Here is a 15,555-nt window from a genome sequence, read left to right as displayed (position 1 = left end):
ATTTTTCTCTGAAAGCTGCTTCTGCATCAGTGATTTAACTGACAGAGAAATGAACCACAAATGCTTATGAGTGAGCATCGTTTGGGCCTGATGCATTTGTTCTATTTCTTACCATTTTTTTTTTCCCTTTAAACCAAGCACACCATCTGCTCATTGCTCTGGACATATGTTATACATCTAAACATTTTTGAAAGGAGGAAGTAAATTGCACGGCCCAGCAGTGGTATTTTTTTGGTGTGGCTGCAAGTAAACAAAGACTAAACGCTAACATTTCTGTTGCTAAAAGTCAGAATCACCATTCGTCCCCGTTGTGCACCTGCTGTTGCTGTGTGTGTGGAGCACGGTGGGATGTGTGACACCCAGCTTCAGAAAAGTTAGTTGAATTCAGTCTGTTGTCAAGAAGCACATAAAGTTCTTATTGACCAAATTAAACAAACTTTGCACAGTTTTAAAGCAAGAACTATGAGCAGTATTAAAGAACTAAAAATAAGAAAAACATGAAATTAGGTACTGGAGAGAAAAATGCAATTGTCACTCTGATGGACCTTTCCCATTTAGTTCTGAAGAGTTTTAAGATGAAAGTTGACAAAGCACTAGAAAAGGTAATTTTCTGTTGGTAGCAAATTAACTTGCAAATGGTGCATAGAATAAATGCCACTATAAAGTGCTGTTATCTGGGTTTTATTCCTTTATGGTATTTTCACATTGAAAACTCCTGTGCACTATCGTATTATCTGCCAGTAGTAGCTAAGGTTTTTAACAGATTTGAGGGGGTAGGGGAGGATGCCAGATGAGGTTTTTATTGTGATTACACAGTAATGCAACACAGACCATAAGTCCTTCTGGATTTCTATCTGAATGCAGAAGGGACTATAATTACAAACAGAACAACAGTTGTTTGTTAGCTTTGCTCCTTTTCAGCATAAATAGAATAATTTACTCCAAGGTGGCTTTTAAGAAAGTGGAATTTCAGTGATACAAAATAATTACTGCAGGATGTGCTGGCTTCATTATGCTGGCCCCTTACGTGCACATTTTTTGTTAGAACAAATGAGAACAAAGATCTTCCTTGGCACGTTGTATCTCAGGACACTCATGGATAGTGAGCGTTCTGCTCCTGCTTTCCATTAAACTTCTCTTTTCAAATGTCATGTGTCACAGTTCCTCTTAAACAGATGATACAGAACAGATAATTATACGAAAATGTGCTTATACTCAGTGAAAACTAGCAAGCCTTGTATGCATATTCAAATCAAACTTACAAAGTAGTTGGTTGAGGTGATTTCACAAATATGCATGATTGAATGTCATCCCCATTAGCAACCGAACTGCTTTCTGTTTCATTGAAATGACTTTATTTTCATAAACATGATCTGGGCATTTAAAGAGCATCTTGTGTCAAGTGAGACTATGAATTATACATGTCTGGGTCTAATGTGAGGGCACGTTCGCCCAGGGCTTGGATCCTGAGCTTCTTTGAGGACAAGGGCTGTGTTCCTGACATTTCCATCTTGTGTTGGCTCCTGCAGCCACCGTTCTGCTTTGTGCCTGCTCTGTCTCATACCAGCTTCGCAGCACCGAAGCCACCCAAATGATGCACGTGCCACCACGGACACAAGAGCCAAGCAGGCAAACTGCTTGGAAAGGAGACCAGAAAGCACCACTTCCCAAAGAGCAGCAGCCAGGAGCCTGGAAGGCACAGGATAAGCTCTACCAACAGCCCTACCATGCTGGGAAGGGGCCAGAACAGCCAGCCTGGACAGCCAGAATGACCCGTGACACGAGGACACCTCAGCCTTGGCAGGGGTGAGTCTTTTCTCTCCTCTGCGAGCAGTAAACCTACAGCAGCCATGGAGCAAGCAGCTCTCTCCACCCCAGCCCAAGCACTCGCAACCCAACAGAGGAGTTGTTTGCCGTGGGCAAGGAGCAACGCTCCCCTATTCCAGCCACGGGGGACTCCCTCTGGCCACCCTTCCTTCTGCAACCTTCTGCTTCTCCTGCCACGCAGACTCAGCCCCTTCATGCCCCCTCCTTGGTCTCACCTGGCAGGACCAGCTCTGCTTCTAGGTGCTTGAGCACAGGCCTCCCTCCCCATCGCCGCAGCTCAGAGAGGACAACCAGCCAAACTGCAGCCATCCCGGGGGACCCGCAGGCCAAGGCTCCTGGTTTAAATACTGCTGTGCTCATGGGCACACCCTGACGAGGCATAACTGGGGACAGCTGGGGTTCCCCTTGCTTACTCAGCTTGGGGCTGCAGCAGGAGAAGGAAGCCAGGCGGGTGAGTTGCTCCTGTGCACGCATCTGCTCCGTTGCAGAAACTGCACCCAGTGCCTGACTCCCCCCCCCCCCCCCAGGAACGGCTGGGTTTATACTTACGGGCTGTCACTGCTTGGTCAAGCGTTGCGTGGGGTTTACTGGTGCTTGTTTAACAGGGAGGACACGTGTTTGGGATGGTAATCTTGAGCCATCTGAATAACTGAATTTTACTTGTAGTTCTCGGCAGCCACTTCTCTTGACAGTGGCTTGGGGCCAGAGCATACAGCCAACTGTAGCATTAGGAATCTCTGGTATAAAACATGGGCAACAGCTTAGCAAATCTGCAATCCACAGGTTCATGTTGTAGAGAAGGGCTGGAATTCACGTGTGAGGGATTTGCTTGAATGCCCCAGGGGCGCACGTCATCTTTAAGTCAACGCACAGCGTGATGATAAACGTACAGCCCACACACAGAAAGGCTGCGTGTTTTGCAACAAGGTGTAAATAAACAGTTAACGTTTACAGTCAAACTGGTTTAATAATTAGATACAGGTGCTTGTGATATAATTTACCAGGGGCTGTGATTTTACCTGTGAACTAGTTGGCGTTTACTGTGTAGGTGCTGATTATAAATTGTACCCTGTTCCAAAGCCTAACTCTGACACCCATTGGCATGAAACTGTTTCATAAAAAACAAACATTAGAACATACAAACTTGAATTAACTATTGGAGGGGCAAATACTGCTGGGGTGGAGGCCAGAACGGACTGCACATCACGCTGACAGGGTGTTTGGTTTTGACACCCTCCTCCGCCCAAAGAAGTCACCCCATGTGTGAGCAGAAAGGAGGCAGAGACGGCATGGGCTTGGAAGCACAAAGAAAGGAACGTAACAGCCGAGGAAAGAAAAGCAACCTCTGAAGTAAGCGGAGGCAGTTCCAGCCTGAAATAGAGACCTAGCAAGACTCCGCAAGGTGATAAGGGTGAAGAAACTAAAAATCTGTGAACTGTTGGAGATGAAATTGCATAGACCCGTCTCCAGAGTCCCACAGCTCTCAGGGCGTCTGACCAAGGGATATATGAGAGTGCATTACTGGGGATTAAGGATCACTGCTTGGGTTGATGGAACTTTTGTCTGCTTGAGGACAGTCTGTGTTCCCCACAGCTCAGCTGCCCCAAGCCCAGCAGCGTCTGTAAGGTGGGCTTCTATTTAAAAATGGTGCTAGATGTTTTACTCTTAAGAATGTTCTTAGAGGAGTGGCCCTTTGTTAGATTATTTTTTCCAAGGCCCAACTGTTGAAACAGTCTTGTAGTTGGTGAGGCTGAATTGGATGTGAAAAGTAGTATTTCTTTCTGGCCTAATTGATAATATGCCCAGAAAACACTGTGCCTTTGGTGACACGTGTTCTTGGGTGAGCACCATGCCTGGGCCGCGCAACAGCAAGAGAAGCGCAACCAGCAGCTTACGTGAGGCGGAAGAGATTTTCTGTTATTACTGACTTACGAGGTGCCAATGAGAAAGGATGGAGCTGATCCTGCAGAGCGGGACCTTGAGGTTGATTCATTCATCGCGCTGCTTTCACCACAGTAACCACCTCAGAACCAGTCCCGTGAGCTCGCATCATTTGGGACATCTCCCACCCACCAAAGGTGTGACCAGCCCCAGATGAGCAGCAGGAGCTGGAAACAAACCTTCCTCATTGTAGCTGCAAACTCATTTCTGTAATTTGCCACAAAGGCAAAAATTTGTCTCTGAGAAGAAGGGCTGTTGTCTCCTCCTGCTGCTGCTGCCTACTTTTCACTTACAAGTTCTGAGCGTCAGATGTCCGAGTAAACATCTCCACGTGAGCACACAATGTCTGTGAGTGAATACAGCCTGTGCAATCCAATAATTTATTAAACTTTCATCTTGTAAAGCCAGTTACAAATTAAAAAAAGACAGCAGAAGGAATTCTGTAATAGAAATGAGCAAAATTACAACAAATAGTAACGGGAGTTACATTCCCAAGTGGGTTCAAGCTGCCTGCAGCAACCCAAGAGCCAGAACAGAGAGACAGTGCAGAGTTAGGACAGGGATAATCAAGGCTATTCTGATACGTAAAGAGATGTAGTCAGTGTACGGACCGACACAAAGTGTTACTTCTCAGGCTGCCTCTGCCTTCCTGTTCTCTCTCACTTGTGACCTGCTCATCTTTTTATTCTTTGTGACAAAAAAGGGGAAGTTTGTAGGATCCTTCAGTAAAGCTATTTAAGGCAAAACTCCAGTTGAACGTACGATACACAGTCGTGGCCACCCTCTTCGGCTGGTCGTGTGGCAGGTGGAGAGAGTGTTTGCACATGCTGCAGTGTAGTGGAACCGAGAGAAAAGCACAGATTATGTACAGTGTTTTTTCTTGTACTGTCAACCTCAAAACTACAGTGTTCTGTGACACAGTATTAGTGACATGGCACAATTTGGTGATGAATCAGAACGGAAGCTGTTGCATACTGACTCCTAGTTTTCTTTTCTGTGAAAATTCTATTTCATAGCTGACGGGCCTTAGCTGCCTCTTCTTCAGAAGTGGAGACACCTGGTTTTAAAAAAACATGCAACAAGGCCCACATCATTAGATACAGCTCTTCAGTTTCATTAAGAAACTGAACCAACCTTTGCATTCTGGGGTCCCAAGACTAGACAAGGGTCAGAGAAAATGGCTAGCCACCGGGTTTCTTGATTGTTAATGCAACCAATTTATGATGTGACTGATACTGAATATTGTTTTAAACGATGAAATCAAGTTTCTGAATTCAAAAAAACTGAAGATGTCTGTCATCTTTCACTGAGAAAAATAAAAATAATTCTGCTTCTTCAAATTGCAAGTAGCTATAAAAACCTCCAAGAAGCAGTTGTTTTGGCAAAACAGCATTGTTTTCAAGTTTTACTGACAATTAGGGACCTAGAGGAGACTGGAAGGGGATTTGGGGATTCGGTGACGGGAGCAGTTCCAATCAGAATTTAGAGGAGGATGAAGGGTTTGGCATCTGCTTACCGTAGTACAGAGGAAGTGAAATTCTTGCCTAAACCCATTTATCTAGGCACCTACTCACTCCCTAGGAAACAGTTCACTTAAAACTAAAGTTAAGGGGTCCCAGTCCTCCTAAAATCCTGTACAGAGGAAGAAGGATCTTAAAGCATGCAGGCTGCTCACTAATAAAACCCCCTGACCTCCATCTAAACCCTGGAGTTGTGAAAATGTTACTACGTCACTCTCACCTCCTGGGCTGTACAAGGGAAACATAGTAATTGATTTTTAGGCAACAGGAGCTGCTTGGCCTGTTCCCAGAACGGCACCTGATGATCCGCTTCAGTGGTGCTGCTCCCAAAGATTTTTCTCCTATGTTAGGAGTATTTAGAATTTTAACTTAAAGTGCCGCTTTTTACAGTCATGTACCTGTGAACTTCTGTTGGAAGGTAAATAATCACTTTGGGTGTTTTTATTTGTTTTTTTAATGCTCTCTCATTGTAGGGTTTGACCTCTTAGTTGGACCACCTGGCTTCAGTGATACAAAGGCATTTTCTTTTAAGACCAGATCAGATCATTAGTATATCCTGGAGAAAAACCCACAGTGACTTATATTTTAAAGTTGCTTGCAAAATAAATAAGAAACAAATATTCTTTTAGCAGACCATGCTGCAATCCCATGGTCCCGGATGTCTGCATGTTGGAAATTCATAAGGAAGCTTAAGTCTGCCTCCTGTAGTGCAGAAATGTTTCTTGTGAATTTTTCTGCCAGTGTGACAGGTAATGGTGAAAGCAGCAGGGAAGACAGGCAGGAGGACGAGGATGCTTCTGACTTTGCTTCTTTAAGGGACATTGTTCATCAAACAAGCAAAGGGAAAACAAGTTTCAGGTCATTAATGTCTAACAACAGTTCTTACTGTTTAATGTCTTTGGGCAGAGGTGCAAATCCTATAGTACTGTAGATGTCACCTGCGTTCTTAAATACAGTAGTCAGTCAAGTGGAGTTCTTAAAAAACATCTTTGCTACACTTGTGCTGGCAAGTTGCAAACACCAATCATTAAACAACTGCCTCTCTCTTGTGGCAGTTCGTTCCTATCACCTAGTCCAGATGCTGGCATGACTGTCCACACTGGTGGCTGATTTGACGCTGCAGCGTTTCTTCACAATCATGTTGATGTACGCTTTCATGATCTTTATTATCTCGCCCACCTAGAGAGAGAACACAGTAACAGAGGATAAGCACATTGAAAACCTAATTCCGCTGAGGCAGGCCAGACATTTTGCAGAAAAACATTCCCCTTGTCCAAAGTCATGGCACTATAAATTTTGTGTGTAATACTAAATGTGGACATGACAGTAAGGAAAGAAATGCTCGACAAGTTTGCACTCTGAGTAGTGACACTTAAAAGACTTGTAGCCCCAAGAAAAGCAATTTTAATGCTATTGAACTTCCTTATTTTTTGAGTTTGTGAACTCCCCATTCATATACTGGAAAGCAATGAGAAAAATGAGCACGCTCATGAACACCCAAAATTTGAAATTCCTGGTGCGTTGGAAGACATTCAACCTCCTTCACTTTCTAACCAGCATCATTTTTTTCTGTTTATCCCTGTATTCAAGCAGAGGTATCGTGACACTTTAGGCATAAGCTCCCTTCATCTTTTTCCTTGGCTGCCCAGTCCACTCAGCAAGAGTTCATGCACATAAATTTGTCTAGTCCACGGAAATTAGAGCTTTACTGAAGTGCTAGTAGAACTACACATGCAACAAGTCTTATGCTTTGATATACCTGGGATGTTTCAAAGAACATTTCTCTCTCATCCACTGTAATTTTGAAGGTGTTAGGCTGTGGTGCTCCGAAGAAAACAATGTGCTCATACTGGAAAGTTTCTAGTGGCTTAGGATCCCCTCGTTTGTAGACAGACACATTCTCTGTGCTGACTCCAAGCCAAAGATCATTTGGAAATCCACCCTCCTTGCACTGCAGAAAGAGAAACATGAGATTTTGTGTAAATGCAGTAGAGGATCAAATCCTCTTCGATTCAAGGAAAAGCCCTCCATTTCTGGTTCCTGTAGGACATTTCAACTCTTCACCCCAATAGAAAAAATAGGATGTTTGCAGAAGGAATCTTGTAGGCGCTCCTGCTACAAAGACTCTAAAGTGACATGGCTGCGAGTTAAATACTAGTTGAGTAAAAAATAATTGTAATATCTAACATCTGTCATCAGATATTAAAGTGAATTAGGAAGTCAATATTCCACTTATTATTCTACAGATAATATAGTGAGTGCAAGCAACATCCCAAGGTAATCCACCTAGGCGGCAACAAAACTGACAACTCTGGCTGGATTCCTGCTCTAGCAGGCTCAGCACAGTGGTCTACATGACCCAGTCTGAGCAGGTTCTGTGGTACTGCTGCAGAACAGTACTGCACTTTTTGCCAGAAAGGACAATAGAGCTTCATTTACTTCCGCTTTCACTGGCTGTCACCTTCTAAAGCTCAGAAAAGTTTCTCAAATTCTATTGCTCTTCTAATGAAGTGGGAATTTGTTGTCTCTATTTACCAGGAGGCACCAACTTGCTTGCTCTGTGCTCTCTGCGTCACACCTCTTTGGGTATGTGGTACTGCAGGCCTACCCTAAGCTTACTATGGCAAAATGCAGCCTCTTCCCAAAACTCCCTTCTGCTGCCAAGCAATGTAATACACACAGCTGCACCTGTTCTCCAGTCTGGCAGTAGTTACATGAGTTTATACATCACTCACCTCAACATCAAAGAGGGTTGACCCATAACCTGGCCACTCCTTTACAATAGACATGTATTTCACCATGGCCTGATGCTGAGAGAGTCCCTGCAGCTTGGTCCATTTCTGTGCTATGCTTGCCCGAGCAGCCGAAAGCTCTTCCTTTACCCACATCTCCATCATCTGTTCCTCTTCTACCTTCTGCTTCTTCACAGAGCCCGTCTTGAAGCTACGTTTCAACGTGCCTTCAAGGAAGCTGGTCCGTCTCCTCTCCAGCGTATGGCTGGTAGTGCCGCTGCTCTTTGTTGACTGCAGTATTTTGGATTTCAGTCTGTTAACAGGGTAGATTCCATCAAGGGTCCAACTTATTTTAGAATAATCACCATGAAGATACTGCAGCCGTAGAGCTGCTAGGCGCTGCAGAGTGTCCTCTGGTGCAGGAAAATGACCGTCTATGAGGCTTTCATGCGCCTAAAAAACAAACAAAAAGTTCCCCAAAGTCATTAGAAAGCAGAAGCACACTTTATTCACAGCTGGGACCATGTACAGATTCCTATGGCATCTGCCCATCCCAGCAGGAAAGCCAGTCCCAGCAGGAAAGACATAACTCAGGAGGTCAGAGCAGACATTCTAACAAAAAAGTCAAAGCCTGTAAGTGGTCGATGTGGGGGGAACACCTCTTTCTGTAAGCCTGGACAGGACAGAGATCTCTAAGGGGCCCCTATGCTGTACTGAAAGTCTTACAATAAGGACTTTTTAGGTCTGGAACAGATGGGACAGACTGGAATTGCGGCAATTTGTTTTGTGCTATACCAGCTACAGCTCCTGTGGGGAGATTATATTCAACACCAGAGAATTAGATGTAAAAAACTCAAGACTTAACCTCAGTCTCATTGCACACCATCACCTCCCACCTCCTCCTCTTTCACCTGATCTCTCCCCAGATCCTCTTGTTTCCCTTTGCCTCTTTTTCTGTGAAATACATTTATGGGTGTTTTTGCTACATCCATCTAATGTCTGTACAACATCTACTCTCCTACTGTTACTCCTCTTCTCTGCTAGTGGAAGCTGTGTAGGCTGAAATCCTTGTCAACAGGGAGTTTGGTACAACTGAGTTTCCACAGAGCACCGTGATGTCTTGCTCCTGACCATTTCCCATTAACAATACTTAATATTCATTTCAAGAAAGCCCTCACAGGGAACCACCGTCTGTGTGGTGTATGTGCCATCCGTTTGACTCAGTGAGTTTCAGTCTTCATGACACTGACCCCCTTTACCATCTATTAATTAATTTTCAACAGCTATGACTTTTCTGAGGCAAGATCAAAGTGTTCATTAGAAGTAAGAAAGATGGGACGGATTGCACAGCTGAGTACTCCAGTCAATTTAGTTTTGCATCCCTAATTGCAAGGTTATTTCATACCACTGTGATCTCTGGTCTAACCAGCATCATCGTGCTTTGGATTAGACTGACTTAAAAAAAATAAATTACTCAGCAGGTAAATATTATCAACTACATTCTCTATTCCTTTTTCTGCAGTACTGTTCTAGTGCCTCTCTGTTAATCAAAAGAAACTGGCCACAAGATAGGGTTTTTCAGGCAATTCCTGTAACACCTCAAGGATGTGCTGTGCTTCTAAGCTGATATGCAGATAGCTAGATTTTCCAATTTTCTTTACATCTATGTTCTGCAGGCAGTTTCTTTTAATGATTCTTCTTGAACAATTATTCAAATTTTTATATCTTTTGAAATTAAAGATAAATTTTAAAAGCACTTTATTATCTTTGGTCTTCCAATTTTTTGAAGCCTTTGTTCCTTTTTGTTGCTTTTGTTCCAGTACTCCTATTCCCTATGGAATTTTGCAGTGTATCTGCTTGGTAGATTCCAAGCAAAAATCCAACACACTAATTTCTTCTGTTCAAACCAGCATTCCCACTTCCAATGAGAATGTAAGCCAGTTTTCTCTAAACCCTTGTGTGCTTCTGCCATCCTGGAAACCAAATTTCTCCCAGAACGAGCTTACCTGCTCAAACATGAAGGCAAACTCCACCCCATCTTTGGGAACATTCTCAATATCCAAGAAGCAATAAAGCTTAAAATACAGCTGCCACTGTCCTTCCTCCTCTTCTTCTTCAGAGCCAGCAAGTCTGTAACACAGAAAACGAGGAAAAGAGTGAAAGCGTTAAAAAAAACAGTAACCAGAAGCACCAAGGTACTGGCATGTCCACGGTGCAACTCATAATATGAAGGTACCCCTGGATTTCTGAAACAGAGAGCACACAGAACTACCTAATTTACCAGGACAATCTCAATGCTGCAAACTTTCTGGTAACTTCCATCTTTGTCTCTGAGTCACATGAAATTTTGATTCAGAAGGACCCAAAGTCTTATCAGATATCCTTGATCAAAAAATTAGATCAATGTTTATAGATAAATGCGAAAGTTGGGGGCAGGACACAAAGTATTCCGCATTTTCAAGATACTGTTTCCATGTAACCTTGTGACTCTGAAAAGCATCAGCCTTGCCACCATTTGGAACAATTTTATTTTTGTCTTTAGAACAAATATAAAATAGACAATGGCGTTGCCAGTTTCTTTCACGATTTATTGTTTTCTTTGTATATCTGGCCACAAAATCACAGTCCACAGTAAGAAATTAGAGCTGCACTTCTATGCCCAAGACTTTGTTCTCTCTTCTGACGTAGCCATCATGATGTAAATTGACAAGATCACTATCAGACTTAAGCAAACCATCCCTGAACTCTGCTCTTTGATAAAGGCAATACTGGTGTTGTCCTGACAAGCCCAATAAAGAATGCTTCTTTGTCATCAAAATAGATGTGACCATGGTCTTCCATAGTGAGAAAGAGCACTTGAACCTGACCAAAGGGAGGTTCAAACCAGAGTGGATGGTTGAATCACTGTGGCTGCTTTAGATAAAACCATCTGACTGCACTATCACTTAACACAGTGTTACATTCAACTAGGAGTTAAAAGATTTTATGAAACATTCTTGTACCTCTCAAACTTGGCCAAGATATCAGCCACAATCACCCGGCTCTCCACAGCACGGTCCACCTGCTGATTATGTTCAAAGAGCGCGAACATATTACGGCTGTCCTCCATTGCTAAACCTCGGATCAGCTTCTCCACCACCTGCAAAATCAGAGAGACAGACCATACAGGAGATCACACACACTTTCACAATGAAGAATCAGAACCTCTTTGGGACACTCATAATTTCACAGACCTCCATCACATTCCTCCCGTGGTTATCTCATTTTCAGACTAAAGAATTCTAACCCTAAAAAATCATTCCCTGCAAGGAAGTCATTACTTATATTTGATCATCCTTGCTGTTCTTCTGTGAATCTTTTCAATACCCACTACCCTTTTGGAGATGGGGCAATTAGAACTCTGCATAAGATACAGGCACATAATGGACTTAGATATCATGATGATATTCTCGGTTCTTCTAGTAACAATTCCACTACTACTGTTTTTACCTCTGTTTAGCACTTATGTTTTCACAGACATGCCTACCATAGGCTGGAATCTTGCTTCTGACCTGCTAATGACTAAGTTACTGGTAGAATATCCCTTCCAGAAGGATTACACTATGAACTGGAATTTAAACTTGTCCAGAAAACTGTGTTTAGCAAGTTTTCAGAATTATTACCTTTCCAACGGACAGAACACCAAAGTATTTAGATTTTGCAACACAATCGTTAAGTGATATTCTACAACCTGGGCACAGACCTTGCATAATTCTGAATCTGCAGAATAAGCTGAGCTTTCCCTACACACTTTGTGGTTACAGCAAAAAAAAATTAATTAAAAAAAGTACTGAGAAATTGGAGATGAATGGGAAAAAGGAGTCCTTTCAACAGACCCAGTACCCGGACACAAAGGTGTGCTCACACGCAATTAATGTTACTAGTCCATTACCTCCCCAGCGCTTGTGTGGGAATTGATGGTTATTTTACAGGAGCCACCTCCATGGCAGTACACTGTTGTGGTCATTTCTTCACGGGTGAGGAGAGCCTGTATTTCCTCCTGGGAGGGCACAAACTCCCTCGTCTTTGTTCTCTTCAGGGAATCACTTATGAATTGCGCATACCTGTCTATTTCTGAGCCTGGAAAGAGGTCTTTTACCCTAATTGTAAAGAGAAGCAAAAGAACCCATTAGATAGTGAACCAGAAAGCATGTGCATTTTCATATAACTTGGGCTAATGCACATAAGGAGTTCCGTAGAGATAGTGACATCAAGTGCAACCACAGGAAGAATGAGCCTGCTTATTTCCTAAACCATACAACCTGCTTTTACCACTCATTCCAAAGTCACTTTAGTGGCATTTCTAAGCAACGTATGAAGTAAGTAGTTCAAACTTTCAGGAGTGTAGTACCAGCTGAAGACAGCAGGATTAACTAACTTAATTTACAAAATTGAGATTAAGAAATATGAAGTCAAATGTAAACTTTTTGCATCTACTCTTAATTGTTTTTTAAGTTGCTGGCTGTGCTTGAGCCACTTTTACAGTATTTTCCAGAATCAAGAAGGTGGAAAGCAGATGCTTGTACACGGTTCTCTTCCCTCCAAGGCCAGCAGTTCCAAGTATAACATTATCTGCAACTCCAGTGATAAAAATATGAAACGGCGGCATGGAGTATTCCTCAGCGTCTCTTAGAATGAGGCCCTGGATGTAGCTATTTTGTGTATTGGCACAAATTTCACCTCACTCTTTCCTAGCTTAGAAGGAATCAAATAGATTTTATCGATATTTCTCATCATTCACGAATGGAGTGAAGCTACGTGGCAGCAGCTCAGCCCCAATGCAAACTGCTTTGGAAAGCTGCATTAAATGCTGAACATAAATTGGGAAGAAATGTAAATGATTTAATTAATGAAAATTGGAGGTTAAAGAGGATTAGAAATACAAATTGTAAGCATTATGTGCTTAGTTAAGCAACAAATATCGAAAAATTATAGACTGGATTTACAATATATCTACTACTCCACAGTACGCATTTTGCTCTGTGGCAGCTGCAAGGTGCTAAATATTTCAATTTATATGAAAGTATGGTCCTCACCTTTCCCCCAGGTTGAGAATGTTTATATGGACATTAGTAAGCAGTAGTTCATCAGCTGTAAATCCACTTTTAACACAGTCTCACAGTATTCTGTTTGGGTAGCCTTACTTTCCACATCCTTTTGACACAATAGATGGGTGGCAAGGGGGGAGTTTGAATATAAGAGAACAACTGGTAGCGAGAATTGCGCACAGAGGTAGGAGGCTGCAACACCCCAGGAAGATGTTTGCACAGTAGGAGGGTGACACAGATAACTACAACAGGCAGCGGAAGACAAGCAGAAAGAAAGCAAACAGGCTGCAAACGAAAAGGACGTGTACCTTCTAAGGTGGAACTTGAGGTAGCGCAGGATCCCTCTACTGGGGAGAAAAGTGCAGCTCATACATGACATCAGCTGCCAGTGGTGCAGGTTCCCAGTACTGTTGGGATGCGGCATGTGATTAGTTTGTTTGATGAGCTGACAATACACTTCATCACGAAGGGGCTTTAAATCATGGCAGGTCTGCAGGATGCCTTGGATAATGGGTATGGGGTCAGACACTGTCTCGATTTCCTGAAGGGAGTTAAAGATCTTCACTGCTTCATCCTGTAAGCTGCTGTAACCCTTCTCTTGTTGCACTGGGGAACGATCACAAAGGTAACAAGAGGTGAGCATCTCCCTCAGTTTCTACCGGCCCAGCAACGCTACCAGCCAACTGCACTAGTCTGTCACAGAAGAACGGCAACCTGAGCATTAGCTCATCTCCTCAACTTAAATTTATAGTCAAAATTCATTAATGCTTCCCCTTTAAGTGTGTAAATGAAGTTAAATGAAGGTTTAATTATTATTTTCCAACATCTAACTTGTCACCACTGCAAAGTAATGTTTTTAAGGCAAACTAGCACTGAAATCTAGTTAAGGCTTCAGTGTCTGCAGATGAGGTGCCAAGAGACAGCTTTTGGCACCTCATCTGCAGACACAGGTAAAGCGCTGGCGGGAAGTCACCTCCTCACCTGAGAGCTGCTATAAAGCAGAGGGTGGCTAATGCAGTTCATGCTTTAGGTGCCTGAATGCAGACACTGAAGCCTGGCTTACGTACTTCCAAAACTCTCTGTTGTGCCCATGTTAGCTTTGACCCCTGAGCCAACACAGAATTTTGGCAAATTGCTGTACCACAGACGCAGCTTTTACCTATCGTACAGATTTCAAATGCCTACACCAACAATGATTACATCTTTTAAGCACCTAAATGTCTGTTTTGAATTGCTCAGAAGTATGTGATACTACTATACTGCTGCAGGCTTGTGTTCTCCCTTGCGCATCTCTGGGACTATAGGTCCTTCTGACTCTCCTATACAGCCATTGCTTCTCCAGTGGCCGTGCATTAATTGTACAATACAAATACACAGCCCCATAGTAATAAGTTCCACAGTGTAAGGACTTGCTCTGTAATTTTTCTGTATTTCAGAATTCATTTTTTCTGTGCTTTAAACCTGCCACTTAATTTTAATCCTTGCACCGTAAGAGATGGCAAGCAGTTATTCCCCCTTTCACTTCCTTCATGACAGTCCTCTAGCCCTAAAAACTTATTATTGAAGCTGAATAGTCCTGCTCTATTTAGTCTCTTAATTGTAGGCAAGTCTTTCTATGCCTTTGATTATCTTTGGGTAGGTTTTTACTTCTCCTGTATCTTTATTAAGATGTGGAAGGCCAAGCTGCATCCTGTATTCAAGATGCAGGTGGATGATACATCAATACAGCCGCACAAAGACTTTCTTTTTCCTTCTCTAAGATTTCAAAACCTTGCATTAGCTGTTTTGTTTCTGTGCTCAGTATAAGAGGTGCCGTTTTCATAAAGCTATGTAAATTTGTGTTCACTTTCCTAAGCAGAACTAGATCACTCAGACCTGTTGCTGCCTACATGGCAGACTTTTTCCCATATACACTGCTTTGCATATCCAGATGGAAATTAATTTCTGAAAAGGTTTTGTCGCTCAGTCACACTGTGTTAGAGATACTCCTATAGCTCTTCAGCAGCAGCTTTCAGTTTTTGTTTCCCAGTCTGGAATCATCAGCAAACCACTTTGGTTTTCTGGTGGCCTATCATACTGTCTACCTCTTTCATGTTCCTGAAGCATTTGAAGAAAGGATTCATTTTGTCTGGTTTTGCAGCAGCTTCTGTATGAATAATACCCCACTGCCAGTTGCGTGGTGTAATCCTGTTGTAGGATTTCCACTGGAGCCACTTGCAACCCAGTTGTGGCTCAAGGATGACAGGCTGCACGTCCCTCGGATGGATGATAAACTATCTGTCCCCATTTACTTTAAGATTCATTGTTGCTAAGATACGAGGCAGTGGACACAGAACACATTCTGGGTAGAGAAACGGACTGCTCCCTCTCTCTGAACCCTGTGGGATACAGTGCCCCACATGGACTTCACCTGCACAGAGAGAGCTTACAGACCGCTTCTGTGGTGCT

At 42.9% G+C, this 15,555-nt stretch overlaps 1 protein-coding gene across 1 annotated transcript in view; it reads right to left on the bottom strand.

Annotated features, from left to right (window-relative positions):
- Positions 1–4,119: 4,119 nt before the first annotated feature.
- The window catches only part of LOC141462905 (unconventional myosin-X-like), an 86,150-nt gene continuing 74,714 nt past the window's right edge, over positions 4,120–15,555 (bottom strand). Inside the window, exons 35-41 of the mRNA XM_074145056.1 lie at positions 13,416–13,713; positions 11,952–12,159; positions 11,023–11,159; positions 10,027–10,150; positions 8,024–8,473; positions 7,048–7,239; positions 4,120–6,467 (exon numbers count right to left, since the gene is read on the bottom strand). Of these exons, the coding sequence (XP_074001157.1) occupies positions 6,354–6,467; positions 7,048–7,239; positions 8,024–8,473; positions 10,027–10,150; positions 11,023–11,159; positions 11,952–12,159; positions 13,416–13,713 (1,523 nt within the window). The 3' untranslated portion in view covers positions 4,120–6,353. The remainder of the gene's footprint in view (positions 6,468–7,047; positions 7,240–8,023; positions 8,474–10,026; positions 10,151–11,022; positions 11,160–11,951; positions 12,160–13,415; positions 13,714–15,555) is intronic.

Source organism: Numenius arquata, chromosome 3 (assembly GCF_964106895.1).
Source record: "Numenius arquata chromosome 3, bNumArq3.hap1.1, whole genome shotgun sequence".
In the NCBI taxonomy this organism is placed as follows: domain Eukaryota; kingdom Metazoa; phylum Chordata; class Aves; order Charadriiformes; family Scolopacidae; genus Numenius; species Numenius arquata.
Note: the sequence above shows the minus strand (reverse complement) of the source record. Positions and strands in the feature narration are given on the sequence as shown.